We start from the raw sequence: 18,094 nt of genomic DNA on the forward strand, positions 1-18,094 counted from the left end.
CACATGAGTAGGAATGCAGTGACATGTTGTGATGACACTGCAGGAAAGGCAGCAGGTAACATGGACCTCGTTCTGATCATAGAAGAAGAACGGGCCAATACTGTGGAGAAAGCTGCATAACTTTACTAAATATTAATAGCTTCTTACGTGTGTTTCCATTTGATACACATGGAAACACAAAATGAGACTTTCTGTGGTGCCGTGGAGAATTTCTACCATCATAAATCTCCCACCCCGGATGGAGTCTTCCCCTGTGTGTGTGTGTTCGCCTCCGCACGCAGGGAAATGAGACACTCCGGCTGCCCTTCAGACTCTCTCCGTTCTTACATTGCCCCCCCCTTTTTCACACCTTGTCAGACACCACTATCTCCCCCTTCTACCAGAGGAGCAGCCGCCTTTAACCCTTTCATCGGCAAGCACGTTAAAGGAGGTACGAAAAAACACGTCCCCGCTGTTTCACACGTTGTCCCCTTCTTCCCATCGCGTGTGACGTCTCAGGGCCGGGGCGACAAACTGCGAAGACTGACGATGTAACACAACAATGGAAAGGTCAGGAGTAAACACGGCGTTCCTACATGTGAGATGCACTGAGAGAGACACAAGGAGCGGATCTGACGGGAGGAACCGGATGCATGTTTGCAGCTGAAAATGGATTTGCTGGTATCAATATTCTGCAGCTGTTCCTCTATTAGCCCTCATGTTTTCTTAATGCAGTGCATGAAAACAACAAAAACAACCGGAAATCTTATCTTCAAACTGATTTTCAGATATCAGGCTTGTTTCCTGCATCCTACTAAACCATAAAACCAACAAACAGGAAGTGAAATCTCATCTGAAAAAGGGAGAAATTCTACGTTTAAAGTAGAAGAAATCATGATTTAAACATCTCGTAATGTGACCAGAACACTTGACAGAATTAGGCTACTGCGCCTATTTTAGATATCTAACAGCAAATAGAAGAAAAACAGCCCCATGACAATAGCGTGAAGTGCAATGCTTCCAACAAATCCCACACTCCTGTTAATCCTTTGTCAGTAAATATGAACATGGCCAAAAGGAAACCAAATTGAAGCAGAGTCGGATTAAAAAACTACCTAAAACCATTTTTAAAAACTGCCCCAAACTATCCCACTCTCCACCTCTGGGTCAAACAATCACTTTGTTCCCTCCCTGTGCTGGATAACGCTCAGCTCACCACTACCGCTCTCTCTCTGTGGTTAAAGATGAACCGCAGATCAGGCCAGTGGTTGAAGAAGTGCAAATTAAATTCCTCAGCAGGGAGATGCCGCCTCGGCGTAATCACAAGTCGAGCAGCGAAACACAAAATGAACACCGCTGCAGACTCAGTGCGAGTACTACATGAAGTCAGAGAGGGCTTATTTGTGGTTTTAGAAAATAAACAGTCTTTTAACAGAGAGGAAGCAGAGTTGTGACTTAATTAATAGCTGTGAGGATCTCAAGGACGCAGACAGCTCGTAGTACGCACAGAGAAGGAAATAAAAGCAGGCAGAGGTAATACCTGAGAGCAAAACAAACTTATTATAGGAGCTTCTTTGAAGCTATTGACACATTTTTCTACATCAGAGAAGCAAAACTTCAACACATGAATGCGAGCAGCTATACTTTAAAGCTGTATGACCTTTGCCCTGATAAAGTCCTCCAAGATTGGGTGAAATTTGGATTAAAATCGGAGACTGTCGGATCAAAGAGAATACAACAAGATTATAAATCAGCCCTGAAATTTGATGCCAGCTTGTTTTTGTTTTTTTGTCAAGACATTTTTTTTGGCTTTTGCCGTTATTCAACAGGACAGCTGAAGAGAGACAGGAAGTGTGGGGAGGAGAGAGTGGCGGACGACATGCACCATGCAGACCAGAAGTCGAACCTGCGACCAGTACGTCGAGGACTGTAGCCTCTGTACATGAGGCACCTGCTCTACCAACAGAGCTACACCAGCACCCCAAGGCCAGCTTTTGATACTTAAGAGTTTTTTGGTTATTTGGTGCAACAGACAAATTTACATCAGTAGCAAAAAAATATCGAGGTTCAATACCCAGTGATACAAACCAGGCTAAAAATTGAGCCTCGGTAGGCTGATAGAGATCGGTGGCTCCAAACCTCTGGACAAATCTGAAGAGAAATCTGAAGATTCAAAAGATGATTTAGAACATTTCAGTTGCATATAATTTTCCTTTAATTCGCCATTTACCCCACATAAAAAAGCGAATTCTTGTTATGTCCTTGGGCTCGTAAAAACCTTTCAAAATAAAGCCACAAAGGTCATCATTTTTGTGTGTTTTGTGGTTACAACCACTTCATTGTGAAGGGTCACATGCCATAAAGATGGTTAACCGCTACTACTAAGACAGATATATAGATGGATGGCAGCTGTGGCTCAGTGGTAGAGTGGTAGAGTTGGTTGTCTTTCAGTTGGAAGGTTGGTGGTTTGATCCCCAGCTGACTCAGCCTACATGATGAAGTTTTCTTGGGCAAGACACTGAACTGAACTGAATGGATGGATGGATGGATGGATGGATGGATGGATAGATAGATAGATAGATAGATAGATAGATAGCACTTCGTTCTGATTTAACTTGAGTCCTTCATGAAGAGTGAGGAGTCCTCTAATAAATAGCCAGCACTCTCTCACTCCCCCCTTTTACAGTACAATTGGATTACCCCCCCTGACAGTGTCATCGTCTCCTCTCTGCAGCCTCGTGTCAGCTCTCTTGGGGGCACCTTGACTGCTGACAGACACGCGCTCCAGCAAACAGTGAGTTCAGCACCGCGGACAGCTCCAAAACACGCTGAGGCGGGCACGAGCGACCTGTCTGTCAAACGCTACGTCATCATTAGGGAGAAAAGCTGCGGGGTTTGATGCAAGAAAGAAAAAAACACAGCCCTTTAATACGCCATGCATTCTCTGTGGATGGAGCCTGGATGAAACGCGGCACACAAACGCATAAACATGGCCATGAGGCACTTATGTCAGCTGTGAGCCTGGATGCATTTCAGCCCGGGAGTAGATTTGATGAATGATTAAAAGAGCACATGCACCTAATCCCATGTAGAAAGCAGGATGCTCCTCCTCTGTGGTCCTGCTGGTTTGTCAGAGAGGAAAACAATGACGCTAGAGATGGCTTCTCGCTGCGCTCTGACAACCAATTACATAACGTCAGAGCTCTCATTAACATTCGCGTCCATTTCACCGAGAATTACTCAAAAAAATAGATCCCTGGCTCCACAGCAGCGTCTTTGCACCAATAAAACCAAACACGAAGATCAAATAGTGGCGATTACGACATATTTGATCGACGTAGCTCACATTCCTGCTCTTGTTTACCCATTTGACGCACGGAAAGGAACATAAAATGGCAAACCTTCCCCAGCCTTGACCACCGTCTCCCTCTACTACAGTGCACTAATATGGCAACGCTCATTGAAATCACACTGACTGTGCCTCTGCTTCTTTTCTGTAGACACCAATCAACCAGGTGCACATATTGCACTGCAAAAACAATGTAGACTCTGAGGTCAAATTAGCTCATCCTGACAAATCGAAGGGCAACAGAAACAGCTGCATAGTAAAAACAACACCCTGCATCATGCTGTCATTTCAACAGGAAGTGAGAACATTAGGTTGACTGTGCAAAACCAAACTAAACGAGCCAAGAATACGGCTTCTGCAGGCGAGCACAGCCTGTTATAGTAATTCAAGATGATGCAAGATGGTCCTATTCACCCTTGGCGTATGCAAACAGCGAGACAGCATATAAAATGACGCATGCATAATTGAAAACGGCAATATCTCAAGTATTAGTGATGAATCTGTAGTACTTAGTGGCTCTTGCAGTAGAGAGAGGATGAGACATTATCCAAACGATAGAAAATGATGCGAGATTCCTTTATCCCCGCGTCGCCCTTTGCTGAAAGGATGCTCAGCTTCTCTTCCCAGTGCAGCAATGTGGCTTCATCAACACACACAAACACAAACACACTCTGACTTACCAGAGACGCTGCTGCTGCTTCTGCTGCTGCCGAGGTGCACCTCTACCCAACAGTCTACGCTGCAATTTGTTCAGTATTTCCCCTTGCAGTGACAGAAGGTGACCCTGCGTTCTCTGCGAGACTCTGCATCCACACGATCACGATGCACGCAGCGAGGGGGAGCTCCACGGCACAGGCGCGCGACCGGGGGGGATGGCCCAGCGAGTTCCTGTCAATGGACGACACAAGATAGGCTGCAGGAGAAAGAGTGAGCTCATGCAACTTGAGAACGGGACTGTTCAAAATGTCCTCACAATATGAACTTGAGGGAGATTTGACAGTTTTGTCTGCGCCTGTAACCGGAAGTGGGTCATTTATTTAGCAGTTTTACGAGCACGACATTTTTTGTGGCTCATATTTGAGTGTAAAGAAAATATTTCCATTACAAATAATCGACTATTATTTTTAAAAATACGTGTGAAATGTTAATAATTTATAATGGGGAGAGCCCCAAATGTGACTTCCACTTTCCAGCCAATCAGAAGAGGGGATGGTTAAAATGGGCGTTAACGTTTTTCTTGTCAATCACGCCCACTTTGCACTACACTGCAGGGGAGGGAGATGGAGTGTTTTTGTCCTTTGGCTGCTTCACAGGCCCACTGATTCTGCTTCCACTGTTTCAGGTAAACAAGGAAGGTCTGTTTACCTGCAGGTTCAGTTAGTACACAATGCAAATATAACATTTTGTATCACATTTCTCTCACAATAAAGGTGTAATATGACAGTAAAACACTCCTAACCCCTTGTCAACACATGATTGACCAAGCATAGAGAGATGGAGAGATCATAGTGTGGACCTTCCCTGTTTATGCAGTCTGTATTAGTGGACACAACACCATCTGCCTCCTCTCTTTTAGGACTGCTACAATAATAAGTCTTTACGGTACAGTAATGGGCTAATTATCTACGTCCCTACCAAAAGAAACTAAATAAAAACACTGACGTTAGATATCATCAAACACCTCTTTTAAATCAGGGCAAGGAATATTTTTGTTTTTGCAGCGCCGATGCTTTCAGCTCTCAGAGGAGCAAAGCGCCCTGCCAGGGCCGCTCAGCATCTAACCGAGAGAGGGTGAAGAAGAGAGGAGGTGTTTGTTGTGGGGAGATGAGGTTAAGGGAGGAGCAAATGCCTTGAAGCAGATTAGCAGGATGCTGGCTTTGGTCTGAATCTGAGGAGAAATAACTTTATGCTAATGATGTAATGAAAACTGCCATCGAACATTGTTTGATCACTGCTGAAGCACACTGGAGCTGTGCATCAATGCTTGGTTGCACAGTCACTCTCATGCATGATCGTTTTCTGTCTTGTGCTCAGGGACTGTTTGCACTGCATGCCCAATCTGCACAGAACATTAAATAATCACACAATGATGCTTTGATCTCAATGTTTAATTCTTAACACTAGCAGCTCTTTCTAGAAGTGAAGACACAATAAAACATTAGGAGGCTGTTTCGTCTTCCCCTCCTTGCTTTCCACTCTGATAAAACAATATAACCTGAAGGCCTCCTCCTCTCTGCTGTGATTACATTGTAAACTGTCGAGGGAAATTTAATCTCCTCGGAGGCGAATATATCGACAGATTTTTCTGCGTTTATCAAATTCTTTTTGAGTTCCCGATATTAGAAAGAATGAATCATTCTGAGGAGAAGCCTCGGGCTGGACTTGTTCTGGGATCCACTGTGACTGACCTTTAGTGTTGGTCTACACGATAGCATTAGCTAACAGATCATGCCACACGTTTACATTAAAGGACGATTACTAAACATGTGGGCCGTTTTTAACTGAATATACAACATTTACATGTTCATCTGAATGCATGTATGTATTCCACATGTAACAATGCCCTCTGTTTGTGAACTGAAAGCTGTTTAGTGACATCTAGTGGCGACAGGCTGACAGTGCAATGCAAAAACCAAACCTGCTGCAAACACAGTGAAGACACTGTGACACTTTTCCTCCCTTATTTTAATTATATAAGCTACGTTTTATGTAACATACTATGTGTACAACTTTATATACATACAAACAATTATTTTCAGCTGGTCTGTTTGCCATGTCTTAGAATGATCGAACAGTTCAGAGCGAAGTTTTATGTTATAATTCTATAAAACAATACAACATAAACATACTAAACAACTGTTTTCAAATGGAACCCACAATATGACTCTATTTCAGTCAGACAACTCACGTTAGTGATAGCTTGAAATGTTTATCGCAGCAGCAGAACACAGCTTGTGTGTGGCGTCATCACTCCTCGCGGATCTACTTTACATGCAGAAATCTGGAGGAGTGATGAGATCATATAAACCCCCTTTAGCCGGAGCCTACAGGTGGATGCTGGGGTCGGTGGTGGTGGTGGCATCAGTAGGGGTGCTATTCTGGTCAATCATTCTAGTTATATATAAAGAGAGTTACATACTTTGATAAAAATATCAGTACTGTTGCATGTCTTGTCATGATGGAAGAAAAGGATTAAAAAAAACATGACACCAGTGCAAACAACTTGTGGCAGACTGCGTCACTTTACTGCATCTCATCTGTTCAGCACGTAAACAGAAAATCTATCAATGAGGTCAACTTCCATTTATTTAACTACATCTGATAATTCATTCCTCTTACAGGGCCTTCAGCAGAAGTAAGTCAGACAAAATGACCGTTTCTTTACTTTTTAGACACAAACAGAAAAGAATATGACATTTATGAAACACACTGGTTTGTTCTTGTTTTACGCTGCCTGTCTGAACTTATAAAATGACCAATAAATGAACAAAGAAATGCATGTGAGGACTTTGTCTTAATTGTCTGTATTCTCATGTTAATCATTTAACCGCCGCCCTGATTTATCCTGTGGCCGTTTGGTGGGACCTGACCCCTAGGTTGGAAACCATTGGACCGTCACTGGAGTTCTTACAGCTGACATCGTTAGCACAGGTCTGATGATTCTTCTGGAGTTATAATGACCGTAAGTTACTTTAACTGCAGCATTTTACATGCAAGAGTGCATTTTTACATATATATTATTATGTTATTATGTTATGTTATATTGCAACCTTGAATTAATTGAATGGATCTGAATGCTTTTCCAACACTGTTTAATTCATATTTTGTATGTAAACACTGATCTACATTGTGATTACAGCCTACAGATGGAGTAAACAGGTCTAATCTGAGGGGAGGGGAGGAAATAAAGAAGCAGTGTTAAAGTACGAGTGACTCAAATCTGTACTAGAATCTAAGTTTGCTCTTCTGTGTGAATTATAAGTCATGAATGTAAAATACATCTGTACACAATAAAACCTGTGTCATACATTTTGGTGATTGCATCATTTGCACTGGTTCGAATACAAACAGTTCTAGAGCAGAACACTGAAACATCATAATGAGGTTCTAGTGTGGCTTCTGCGTGTCGAAGTGTGGAAGCCGGTCATCCTGCTCTCAACGACTGGACAGAAAACAACTTCTGAACACAACCTCTGAAACAATCTAACATATCTAAGTCTAAACAACTGAAGCAAACATAACAAACTGTGAACAACATGAAGCAATCTGTAGCTGATACAGGTAAGACCACTGGCAAAGTCTCAGAGCTGAAGTCAGTCTTTACATACAAAACTCTTAAGTTAAAAGTGGAAAGGTGGGTTAAAGTTAAAACAGGGCTATCTACGTTTAAATTTATAACTGAAGTATTTAAATGAGCAAGATGTGATGGGAGAGGAAGCAGCATGCGACTGCTTGATCTGCCTTTTCTGGTCAAAGCTGAGTAACTGTGTATTTAGTAGTTTGCCTGGCTGCTTACTACTGAAAACATGAATGTAAGAGCCTTTTAAGGAGTTAGTTAACTTAAACTTACAGTACGTAAGATGCTCGTTTGTAACAGGGAACAAGCTGCAAATGTTTTATCTGCACAAAAGCCGGGTAGCCTGATCAAAACCAGTAAGGTTGGGCTTTAATTAGGATTAAAAAAGTGTTTTGAGGCTGGAAAACATACAGTGATGTCCCTCATGGCTACGTATTTAGATAGAAAGATGCAAAGTGTAGCATATGTGGGAATGTCTTAAGTATGTGTACTTTGCAAACAGGCCTTTAAATAAAGCCGCTGATGCAACTTTTTGGCAATTTCACATCCAAGTTTTGGATGATGTAGCTGTGTATGCAGGTGGAATTATGTGTTAGATAATTTAAAGATAAAATTTCGAAGATCTCAGTTTTGTTCTACTTGGCGGCACCTTATGGCGACAAAAGGCAACTTCATCTGAGCGTCGAATTAGTTTCTTTCTCTTTGGATTTTCACTTATTGTTGAAGTTGTATCTGTAGTCATCCATTTTTCTTTGTTTGTTCAGCCATAATAGATTACTGTTTACTCGCAACACTTGCAGAGAGTGGAAAAGCAGCCGCTTAGCTCCGCCTACCCTCTCTGGCAGACCAACCACTGCTGGCTGATGGAAAACGCGTCGCTAACTGGGCGCCGCTTGTGATTTTTTCCGCGAAAAGTCGCCACAGACACCCAGTCTGTAACACTGCAAATGCAAAGGCTATCATCAGTGGGCCATAGGCTCAGTCACCATTGTGTTACCTCATTCAGCGATAGATAGTCACTTAACAGAAAATCTTGGAGATTATACCTTTAAAGTTAATTTGTGCAAAAATACACTCCACTATTGTTTTTCGGCTGATACCATACTCACATTTTGCTTTTAGTTTTCACTGCAGAAATGGGAAACCGACCTGTTACTATCTCAGAAAACTATAAGATAGTGTCGGTTCTGGGAAAGGGGTGCTTCGGACAAGTCATGAAATGTGTCAAACAGGACACTGAAGAGACTGTGGCTGTGAAGGTGTTAAAAACAAGGACTTCTAAGCTCGGCGACGTGAGAGAGGTGAGATACTGTTTGATGATGCCCATTCAAGGATTGTTGAGTTCATTCCCTAAATGATCATAAAAATGCTCTTTCACGTAAGCTTTGGATGACATTTAAAACTTGTTGATCCTCAGGTGCGCATGCTGGAAAAGCTCCGATGTTTGGACCCTGATAAATCCAGCATCATCAGATGCCATGAAACGTTCCACCACATCGACCAGACCTGCATGGTGTTTGAAATTCTGGATATAAGCATCCTTGATTACATGAACCAGTCCGGCAAAAAGACAGTGCCTTTAAATGGCATAAAGACCATCGTCAAAGATGTAAGGACACAGTGCCAGATAGGAAGCACAATTTAAAGCCCTCTCTGTCGGTACATCCTTTATATTCTGTGACTGATTTTACTTGCAGGTGGCCACAGCATTAAAAGCCCTCAAAGGTGTTGGACTGATCCACACAGATATAAAACTCGACAATGTCATGCTGGTGGATCATCAGAGACGGCCTTTCAGGGCGAAGCTAATCGACTTTGGCTTAACTCTTGAGAAATCTGAAGCCAGAGGGGGAGTGACTGTACAGCCTCTTTGGTACAGGTAGGAACTTTAAATACCATGTTGTTCATATATAACTGCTACTCTATCTAACCAGAGTCTAGCTAGACAAGCTTGTCAGGTAAACATTTGAATCCAAGGGCTCAAAAGAAAGTACCTGTGGCGTCTTCTAATGCAGAGCTCTCTTATTTCGGCAGGAATTATTAGTTGTATATTGAAGCTTTTAAACATGTGACTATTCTTTATTTTGTGTGTTGCTATTCTTCAAAACTCAGGTCTCCTGAAGTCCTTCTGGGCAACAGATTCACCGCAGCCATCGACATCTGGTCTCTGGGCATAATGATGGCACGGATGCTCGTCGGCTTTACGCCTTTCCCAGGGAAACATCAGTATGATGTGGTCAGTACTACTGTTGGTTCATTTAAACATTCTTTTGAGCATATTTATACTCAAGTCACTCTTGGCCACTTTCATTTTTTTAAAGTAGTTCTCAGATGAAAAAAGGTTGGAGTGTGTGCCGCTGCCCCCTGATGGGCTGCGATTGTACTGCAGGTGGTTAGCGACAGCTCACGTACAATTTACATTTGGGACTTATTTTGCTGCTTTGCTAATTGTAACATGTATGCAGATGGATAATTTATTTGCACTGCAAAACTATAGGCCCACTTTTACATATCATTTATATTTATGAAATATAAATATATTGCAAAACACTTCATTTTAGTCTGAAGAGTTAATCTGAGTTGTGTCTTCAGCGGTTTGTTCGAGCCCCAGAATATTTTTAGATTTCAAACTGGGCCTTGGCATTCTTAACTTTGGGAATAAATGGAATAAAGTTTTGAAATTTTCAACCAATGGTGGCACAAGAGGAAAATTCAGAGGATGACTGTTAGTTTGTACTAAATTAAAAACATATAGAGTTCTCAGTAATAAGTGTAGGCTGTGTTTTGTCTCCAGTTGCGTTACATCATCGACCTGCTGGGTGAACCTCCTAAAAGACTTCTGAATGGTGGGCTGACCACAGAGAAGTTCTTTAAAAAAACTCACAAGTATTACTTGTTAACTCACTGGAAGTTCAAGGTAAAGTACCACAACCTGCTTCCACTTGCCAAATAAGAATTAAATTAGCTTTATTAATAGTGTTTGTTCAGATGAAGAGATACCTCAAGTAGGTTTATTATTCTTTTAGAAGCCCGAGGAGTATTTCCTAAAAACTGGCATCATGCCGCTGGAAAGAAGGAAGCACAAGTTTTCGTCTCTGGATGAGCTGAAAGAAGTAGGTTGTCAGGTTAATGATGCCTGTAGAGAAGCACATAAAATAGTCCCCTTTCATAAGCAAGTAAGTTAACTTGACTTATGTCAATTCAAACCCTTTCTTAGTTTCCCTTCCAGCAAGAAAACAGCACAGAGGTCGCTGAATGGAGTGATTGTGTTGAGCTATTAAAACAAATGCTTCGGATGAATCCCAGGGAAAGGATTACCCCGAGTAAGATCCTGGCTGACCCGTTCATAACAAGCAGCTACCTCAGCAACAGAAACAGCTCGAGGTAAGTGTGTCTGTATGAGTGACAGAAAACTTTACTGGCTGGTGTTATGTGTGTAATTTGCACTTTGAACATGATGGTAAAAGTCTAAATTTATCCTTTTGTAGCAATGAAACTGCAGCCGCTGAAACAAGCACGCGTCTAACAGGCACAGGCGCAGCACAGACTGATGACAGGTACAGCGCTGTGAGACATCATCTCTAACTGCACAACATATTTAAAGTGTGCATTATTTTCTTACCTGTGAAACCTCTGTGTATACGAACCCCTCTGCAGATGCGCTTCAAAGCTGCCGCATGGTGTCACAATTGATCAGCCAGCTGTTCAGATGGAAGACGCCCCCAAACAGAGCAGAGCCATCAGGTACGAGCGCCTCTTCTGGTCATATCACCAATCCCTTTAAGATGAGAGTCAAAGAAAAGATGCATGGAGTTAGACGATATCAGATTAAAAGATCATGTTCATAAATTAGAGAGATACACGAGGAGGCCCAAGCACAGCTTCACAGTATATCAGTGCATAAGGCCACCAGTAAACGTAATTGTTGCGTTTTAATTTTTGAAGCCATCAAACCAGCCCACAGTAGGTTGATTGGTCCTTCCTGCACCCTTGCCCTTTAAAAGATAATGTCGCTGTTTCCCTTTAATCTGGACGAGACACTGCTCCTTTGATCCTGCAGGCCCAACAATGACTCTGTGTGTTTGTGCAGTCCACAGGATGAACAGAACAGCCCAGAGAGTCTGAATGCTACGGATGATAGAGACCTCGTATCAGAACCTGCCAACGATGACAATGACAGTGGTGTGGAGATGGAGTTCATCGCTGACTCTGTTTTAAACCAGAAATCAAAACTAATCGATTCCTTGCACACACCTGGTAGGTATTATTCACCTTCACTTGTCTGATATGTAATGTCCCTCCACTCTCCTTAACAGCTGTTCCTTCTAAATTTATTGACACCACTTTCAATTTGCAGAGGTCACTGACCCCAAGAAGAAGAGGAGGAAGAAAGGAGTCCGAGGATTCTTCTCCACCATGAGGAGGAGGTTTCTGTCCTGCTTCCCTGGGCGTGCGATCCAAACTGAGTGAAGTAACCTGTGAAGGTTTTGTAATAAAACTCATTTTATGAAGTTTAATTCGAGCCCGTTAGTTTCATTTGCACAAACTCCAACTTGGATGCTCAACACTAAAGTCCCCACAAGTTTAACTTTAAAACCTTTATAGCAAGGGGAGAGATGTTGGTACATTTATTTTTGTTTCTATTTTAACTGTGTCCTGTTTCAGCTTTGTTTCTTTTCTGTCAGAGTGTGAGTGAAGTACTGTCTGTGTATATCATCTCTGTGACAATGAGTCGAACTCTCAATTAAAACAAGTCGAAACACATTAGAAGGTTTCAAGGGGATTTAAATACACTAAATCAATCTTCTAGATAGCAAATATGTTACGGTGGTTACGTTTATCCATCTGTGAATATTCCAATATGTGGAGCACTTCAGGAAATACCATCATTGTAATCAAGCATGTTTAAGCTCACTGTAGTCCAGAGGATCTCAGAAAGAAACAGTTATGTCTCTCCTGTTTCATACAACAATTATGTTTCTGGTGTGCAATATGCATTGCTGGCCATAAGGCTGCAATGCACAAAACGGCCCTGCAAAAGCTAGGGCTGTTGCAGGGCATTGTAGTGGCACACACACACAATGTAGTAAAGAAGAGAGTGAACGTATTAATTGTAATATGGTTGAATAAATAAACAGATACGTGCTTGACAAGCAGGAGACTCTAGAAACACTGGAGGTAGGCCTAGCCTATAGGCTATGTTTCTCACATAAGAGGAAATCTCTTTAAATCTTTATGCAGATCATTTGCTCTGAATTTTATCTTGCAGCAATTTGATTTTTAAGGGTTGTTAATAATAAACAAATCGGAAAGGTACTTTCATGAATCCCTGTAATAATTCTTTCCAGACAGGTGTCTTTGTCAGAGAGAGTCCCGGCCTGTCAAAAGCAAAAGTGCCACCAGTCAGGTTATGGAACTGTAGCAGTTCCTGGGTAAAGGGGGATTGTTTACTCTTTAACTCCTACTTTCGTTCTCTTGTGAGATGAAACTGTATATTTGGTCTGAGAAGAACCTTTGCAGTTAATCCCAATGCAAAGCTAAGAGTATCATTCAATATTATCTGGATAGTTTTCTGAGAATTAAAAAACACATCATATTGGTTTTAAGTCTAAATGAATGCACATCAATTATTACAGTCACAGTAAATGTCAAGTAAATTAAAGTAAATTGCTGATCATACTTTAAGTGCATTTCTTCAGTGGCAATATCTTTAAACTCACCGGTGAAGCTGTGATGCTAGCAGGTAATACTAAGAATGAGATGATTTTGAAACGAAATGTAACTTTAAAACCAAACGCAACACGGGAGTGGGACTAATTTTATGCATTTCCAACACGTAAAAAAACAATTGCGTGATAATAACTTCAAGGTACATTTGAGTTTTTTTGTTTTTTTTTTGACACATACCGGTAGCTAAGTTGAGCAGTTTTGTGTGGTCATGGTGCTTTTACGCTGAAGGATTCACACCGGAAGTGCAGCTGCTAACGGAAGACAAGTGAAACGCAACATAACGTTTGTCGACAGTCAGGCAGGTTTTTTCACATCTTACAGTGAGTATGAATTTACTTTGAATTTAATATAGAAGAGTTTGTCTATTAGTGCAGGAGAGAAATTAAACTCGTCTGTGCAATAAAACAGCCTATCAGTCATGGTGTCATCTACTAGCGCAGCTAACGGTAACGTCAGCTATGTTTATAATGCTAGCAAGTTGAGCGTGCTAATGGGTTAATAGCCCTGTTTTAACATGGAGCTTTTAAATGCTGAATGTTTTAACAGTAGTAGTCATAATTGAGTTTAGATCGTCAGCGCTGTAAGGAAGGGCATTCTGCTTTAATTAAACGGTGAAAAAATACTAGCAAGGCAGCTGACGGTTGCATAAAGACATTTGCTCAAAATTGCTTATTAATCAAAACTGGCAACTTTGTAGGATACCCGCCACCTTGTGATTTTACAACTTCCTTCATTGCAACTGAGCACATATTTTCTTCATACCGTATTCCCTCAGACTTCTCGCTGATTAAGGGAGGGCGGTGATACCATGTGGTAGTCACATGAACGACAAGGATGAGGCATAAACAACAAGGGGCAGCCGCTGCACACTGTCTGCCATAGAGAGGGGGTTTGCTGCTTGCACAGGCCCTGCAAAAGCAGCCCCCCTGTGTCCCCCCTGACTGAACATATGCAATGAACAACAGCACCACTCAGGCCCCTGGCATACGCGGGGATGTGGTCAGCTCTGTGTTGGTGCCATTTTTCCTCATCACCATCATTGGAATAGCTGCTGTGGTAAGTAGCTACTGGGGTTGGATTGCATAGGACGACCTTCTCAAAGCAAAATTAAAACTCACTGTAATATGTTAGACTTAATACCTCTTATACACAGAATGTGTAACTCTTAATTTGATCTCTTTTAGGTCATGTATATTCGTAAGAAAAGAAGGTGAGACTTTTACTCTATATTGATTTAGTGGCCCAATTCTTTTGCAATAAGCTTGATTGCTTCACTTCTTTGTCTAAATTTAATCCATTACGTGTTTGATTTCCTTTCATTTTGCCCCTCAGAGTTGACAGACTGCGACATCAGCTGTTACCAGTTTACACATATGATCCTTCAGAGGAGCTTAATGAGGCTGAACAAGAAATCTTGTGGAGAGAAGAGGACACGAGGGTAAGATGCACATTGGTTTTCACATTTGAGGAGTTTTGGGTTCTCCGGGACACCTGCAAGTGGGTCAAGTTGTCACTGTGGAATCAGATGGAAATAGCTCTTAAGATCATTAAGTTGGCCTAAAAACATTTAGTTATAACTCCCCTAAAGAGAATTTGCTGTCTTTCTAAACGTAGACAGTCAGATTAAACATTTTACTTAGTTCTAGAAACAACCCACACTTTCCACAAAAGACAGAAAGAGTGTGTTGCTTCCTTGTTTGCTCAGTGTATAGTTATTATTACAGTGTGGTTTTGTATAGTAACGTCATTCACTCTAACAGCGCAGCACTTCCTCAATTGTTCATTCACTTCCTCCCTCACATAAAAACATAGCTGTACAGTATAGTAAAAGTAGCATCAGTATAGTCCAAAGGTTGCACTACTTGTTTTATATATGCATGACTCAAAACCCTCACCATAGCAGTCAGCAGCTTGTTTTAGTTTAACCAACATAAAAGAGACTTCTCTTCATACATAAAGATTGGCCATTCAAACATTTCCTGGTTTGTTTAACCTTAATTTAGGGCAGGATCGAAAACCAAATATATGTTATATAAAGATCAAATTAAAGGCATTTGAAGCTCATCTTAAACTCCTGTTTGTACAAATACTGGTGGTTATAGCTGGAATAAAACTAAATACATTCAATTATTGATTTGGTTGATTCCTGTCAAAAGCATGAACTGAGTCATTTGAAACACTAGGTGGCAGTATTGTCCAGAGGCAAAGATCAAAGCTCATCAAGTTTTACTGCAAAGTGAACATTTGAATCTAGAACAACCCCACTACACCAAGTTCTGTATTGTAATAGAGGATGCTATCATGTCCTTAAAGGACAGGTTGCAAATCACAAACCAACTTTCTGTCAATCATTCCTGCTGGACTTTGTACTTGATGTTTTTTTGTTTTATCTGCTCGACTTGTTTTGATAACGGTCCCTTAGTTTCCTGCTGCCATTCCAATACGTAGAAAGTGAATAGTAATTAATTTGTGCTGCTTAGAAGCCCACATAGCTGTTTACAAACACTGCCCTGGTTAATGAGTGTAGCCCACAGAATTAGCTTGTAGCAGTAGGATAATTTCTTAAGCTAAGTTATAAAGATACTGTCAGCAGTGAGGAAAATTGTCAGTAACCAGAACACTCTTTGTGGAGAAGATTTAAACAATTTCTCCATAAAAAATGAAACATCATTTACATCACTTGTTGCAGCATGCCAGCAGAACTCTGACGCAGAAATCTGTACACATACAACTGAATCTATCGTCACAGCGTGATATTATTGGTGTGAGACAGAAAACTTGTTCTTATGTGTGTGATTTTGATAAACTGACCCCTCAGCATAATCTCAACAGTTAAACAAACCCTATTTGTAAATGTTACTGTGCTTAAGTCATGCCTTTTAAAGATGAAAGTGCCGCTCTAAACCGGCACTTTGCATTGTATGTCCTCAGGTTGTTCAAGGTTGGGCCAGAAGTTATCAACAGCGACGCCCTCTTCTGACCAAAGACGTCAATGCATGATGGTAGTAAGCCATGGCACAGAACATTTTCACTGTGGAGACGACCCTCACCCACAGAGATCAGTCATTTTTGAAGTCATGCACAAGACTTTCTTCATTTTTCTTTGCAACAATTCAGCGTTATCTCTGAGCAGATCAGCAACATCTTCCTGTTTTATGTACAGACAGAGTGACTGTTCATTTGTGCGGTTTGATTGCCATATCTGTGTACCTAACAGATACATTTATTTATTTTGAAATTATTTATTCAAACTTTTTACTGTGGTATTGAGTGGCATGATTCAAAGTAAAGGAAGGCAAACTGTCTGTATCTAAAGATACAGGTCCTGGAGGTTTACATGAACAATGTTGTGAACATAATGCAAGCGGTTATGTTCCTGCAGTAGGCATTTGTACTGAGTAGAGTTTGAGGGGGGTGTTTACAGTTTGGTGGAGTATGATTGTTCTGCACTGTTTATAAAAGTCCTCTCTCCTGCTGTGTGAGGGTTTGTGATATCTGCTTGGATAGGTTGCTGTGTGAATTTGTTCGCAGTGCATTAAAAACAAATATGACTTCTCAAGATGAAATGCTATTCAACAGCCACAGTTGTTGACACTGCAATATGACTTCCAAAAAAGAGTTTAAAATGCAAAGTTTCATATTGATAAAGATAGAAATAGCTGTTAAAATTAGGGCGGGTTTGGTACATTTTTATTTGAGTTTCATTATGAGCTAAAAGTTGAACTTTTGGTTTTAATTTCCTCTCAGAATTTAACTAGCGGCCCCACAATCCAGATCTCTTTGTGGTTTTGCCAAATCCTATGACTCCCATCAATGGCATGAAAAGCCAGATATGGAAGTAAATAACACCAACATCCTCTCATCCTCACAATGAGTCGTGACTAGTGCCCAAAAAATGTCCTGTCTACGAGGCATGGCACCAGCACAGATTTACCTCCAGCCGGAGATGGATGCCATAGGTCTGACTGTATCAGGCACTCAGGAAACATCGCTTTTTTTATTTCCTCATGAATTGTAACTTTGTCAGACTTACTTTGCCTTGTGTTTGTGAATGTAAACTATATACAAGAGAAATGTTCTTGGAGGGGAACATTTGTTGTATTGATTGTGAATATGAATTTCCTGGACCGATAATGCCTAGTTTTTTTATGTTATGAAGTATGACATCACTTCACCATGACTTTTTACATTGATGTTTCCTATCATCCTCCCTGGATGGACACATCTTCATCCTAGAGTATGTTCCTAGGTGCTCTCCTCATATTTACATCTCACTGTTTAATTTGCTATGCACTGTGAAAAAATGTTTCTTCATCATTTAAGCTGTTCAAGAATCCAATCATTTCACACTGATTTGCACTGGTGAAAACACTGGTACGCTTTTCATTGAAGGCACAGGTTGCACTTAGAAAAGAAAGAACTACTGATGTAAATGTGAGTTTGGCAGCACTGTTTCTCTTTTAGACCGTTCCTTTTTTTTTGCTTTGAAAGAATTGAAAGGCTGATTTAAACATTGAAGATGTAAATAAAGTAATATAACTTTGTTTTTGTGCTTTTAATGTCATGTATGTGGAGCTTTACCAGCCTAGTAGTCCATATGCTACAAAGGAAAAGTACAATCTGTATTATACCCTCCTTTTATGTATTGACAAACAGAAAAATAGATTAAAGCAATTTTCTTGCCCATCTTTTATATATAATACGGTATGTCACAGACACAGTTGCTCTCACCAGAGTAG

General features: G+C 41.0%; 3 protein-coding genes across 4 annotated transcripts in view; 2 read left to right on the forward strand and 1 right to left on the reverse strand.

Moving 5' to 3' along the window:
• pacsin1a (protein kinase C and casein kinase substrate in neurons 1a) overlaps positions 1-4,165 on the reverse strand; it is a 40,498-nt gene extending 36,333 nt beyond the window's left edge. Inside the window, exon 1 of one of the 2 annotated variants that reach the window (XM_069660272.1) lies at positions 4,009-4,165. The gene's annotated coding sequence lies outside the window, so the exon portion shown is untranslated. Of the gene's footprint in view, positions 1-3,837; positions 3,858-4,008 lie in introns of those variants that run through there. The other variant, XM_069660273.1, reaches the window with a different exon arrangement.
• A 4,596-nt stretch (positions 4,166-8,761) lies between these two features.
• LOC138589381 (homeodomain-interacting protein kinase 2-like) lies at positions 8,762-12,095 on the forward strand. The gene is made up of 9 exons (XM_069659643.1): positions 8,762-8,926; positions 9,043-9,234; positions 9,323-9,504; positions 9,738-9,861; positions 10,420-10,542; positions 10,855-11,009; positions 11,283-11,369; positions 11,716-11,882; positions 11,983-12,095. The coding sequence occupies exons 1-9, from the start codon at positions 8,762-8,764 to the stop codon at positions 12,093-12,095; spliced, it is 1,308 nt and encodes a 435-aa protein (XP_069515744.1).
• Positions 12,096-13,610: 1,515 nt separating this feature from the next.
• Positions 13,611-17,899, forward strand: smim29 (small integral membrane protein 29). Its single transcript, XM_069660478.1, has 5 exons — positions 13,611-13,675; positions 14,131-14,411; positions 14,540-14,565; positions 14,688-14,793; positions 16,287-17,899. The coding sequence occupies exons 2-5, from the start codon at positions 14,310-14,312 to the stop codon at positions 16,353-16,355; spliced, it is 303 nt and encodes a 100-aa protein (XP_069516579.1). The 5' UTR covers positions 13,611-13,675; positions 14,131-14,309; the 3' UTR covers positions 16,356-17,899.
• The last annotated feature ends 195 nt before the right edge of the window (positions 17,900-18,094 follow it).

The sequence above is a fragment of the Semicossyphus pulcher genome, unplaced genomic scaffold (genome assembly GCF_022749685.1).
Source record: "Semicossyphus pulcher isolate SPU_LCO1_2020_fin unplaced genomic scaffold, fSemPul1.0.p SCAF_13, whole genome shotgun sequence".
In the NCBI taxonomy this organism is placed as follows: Eukaryota; Metazoa; Chordata; class Actinopteri; order Labriformes; family Labridae; genus Semicossyphus; species Semicossyphus pulcher.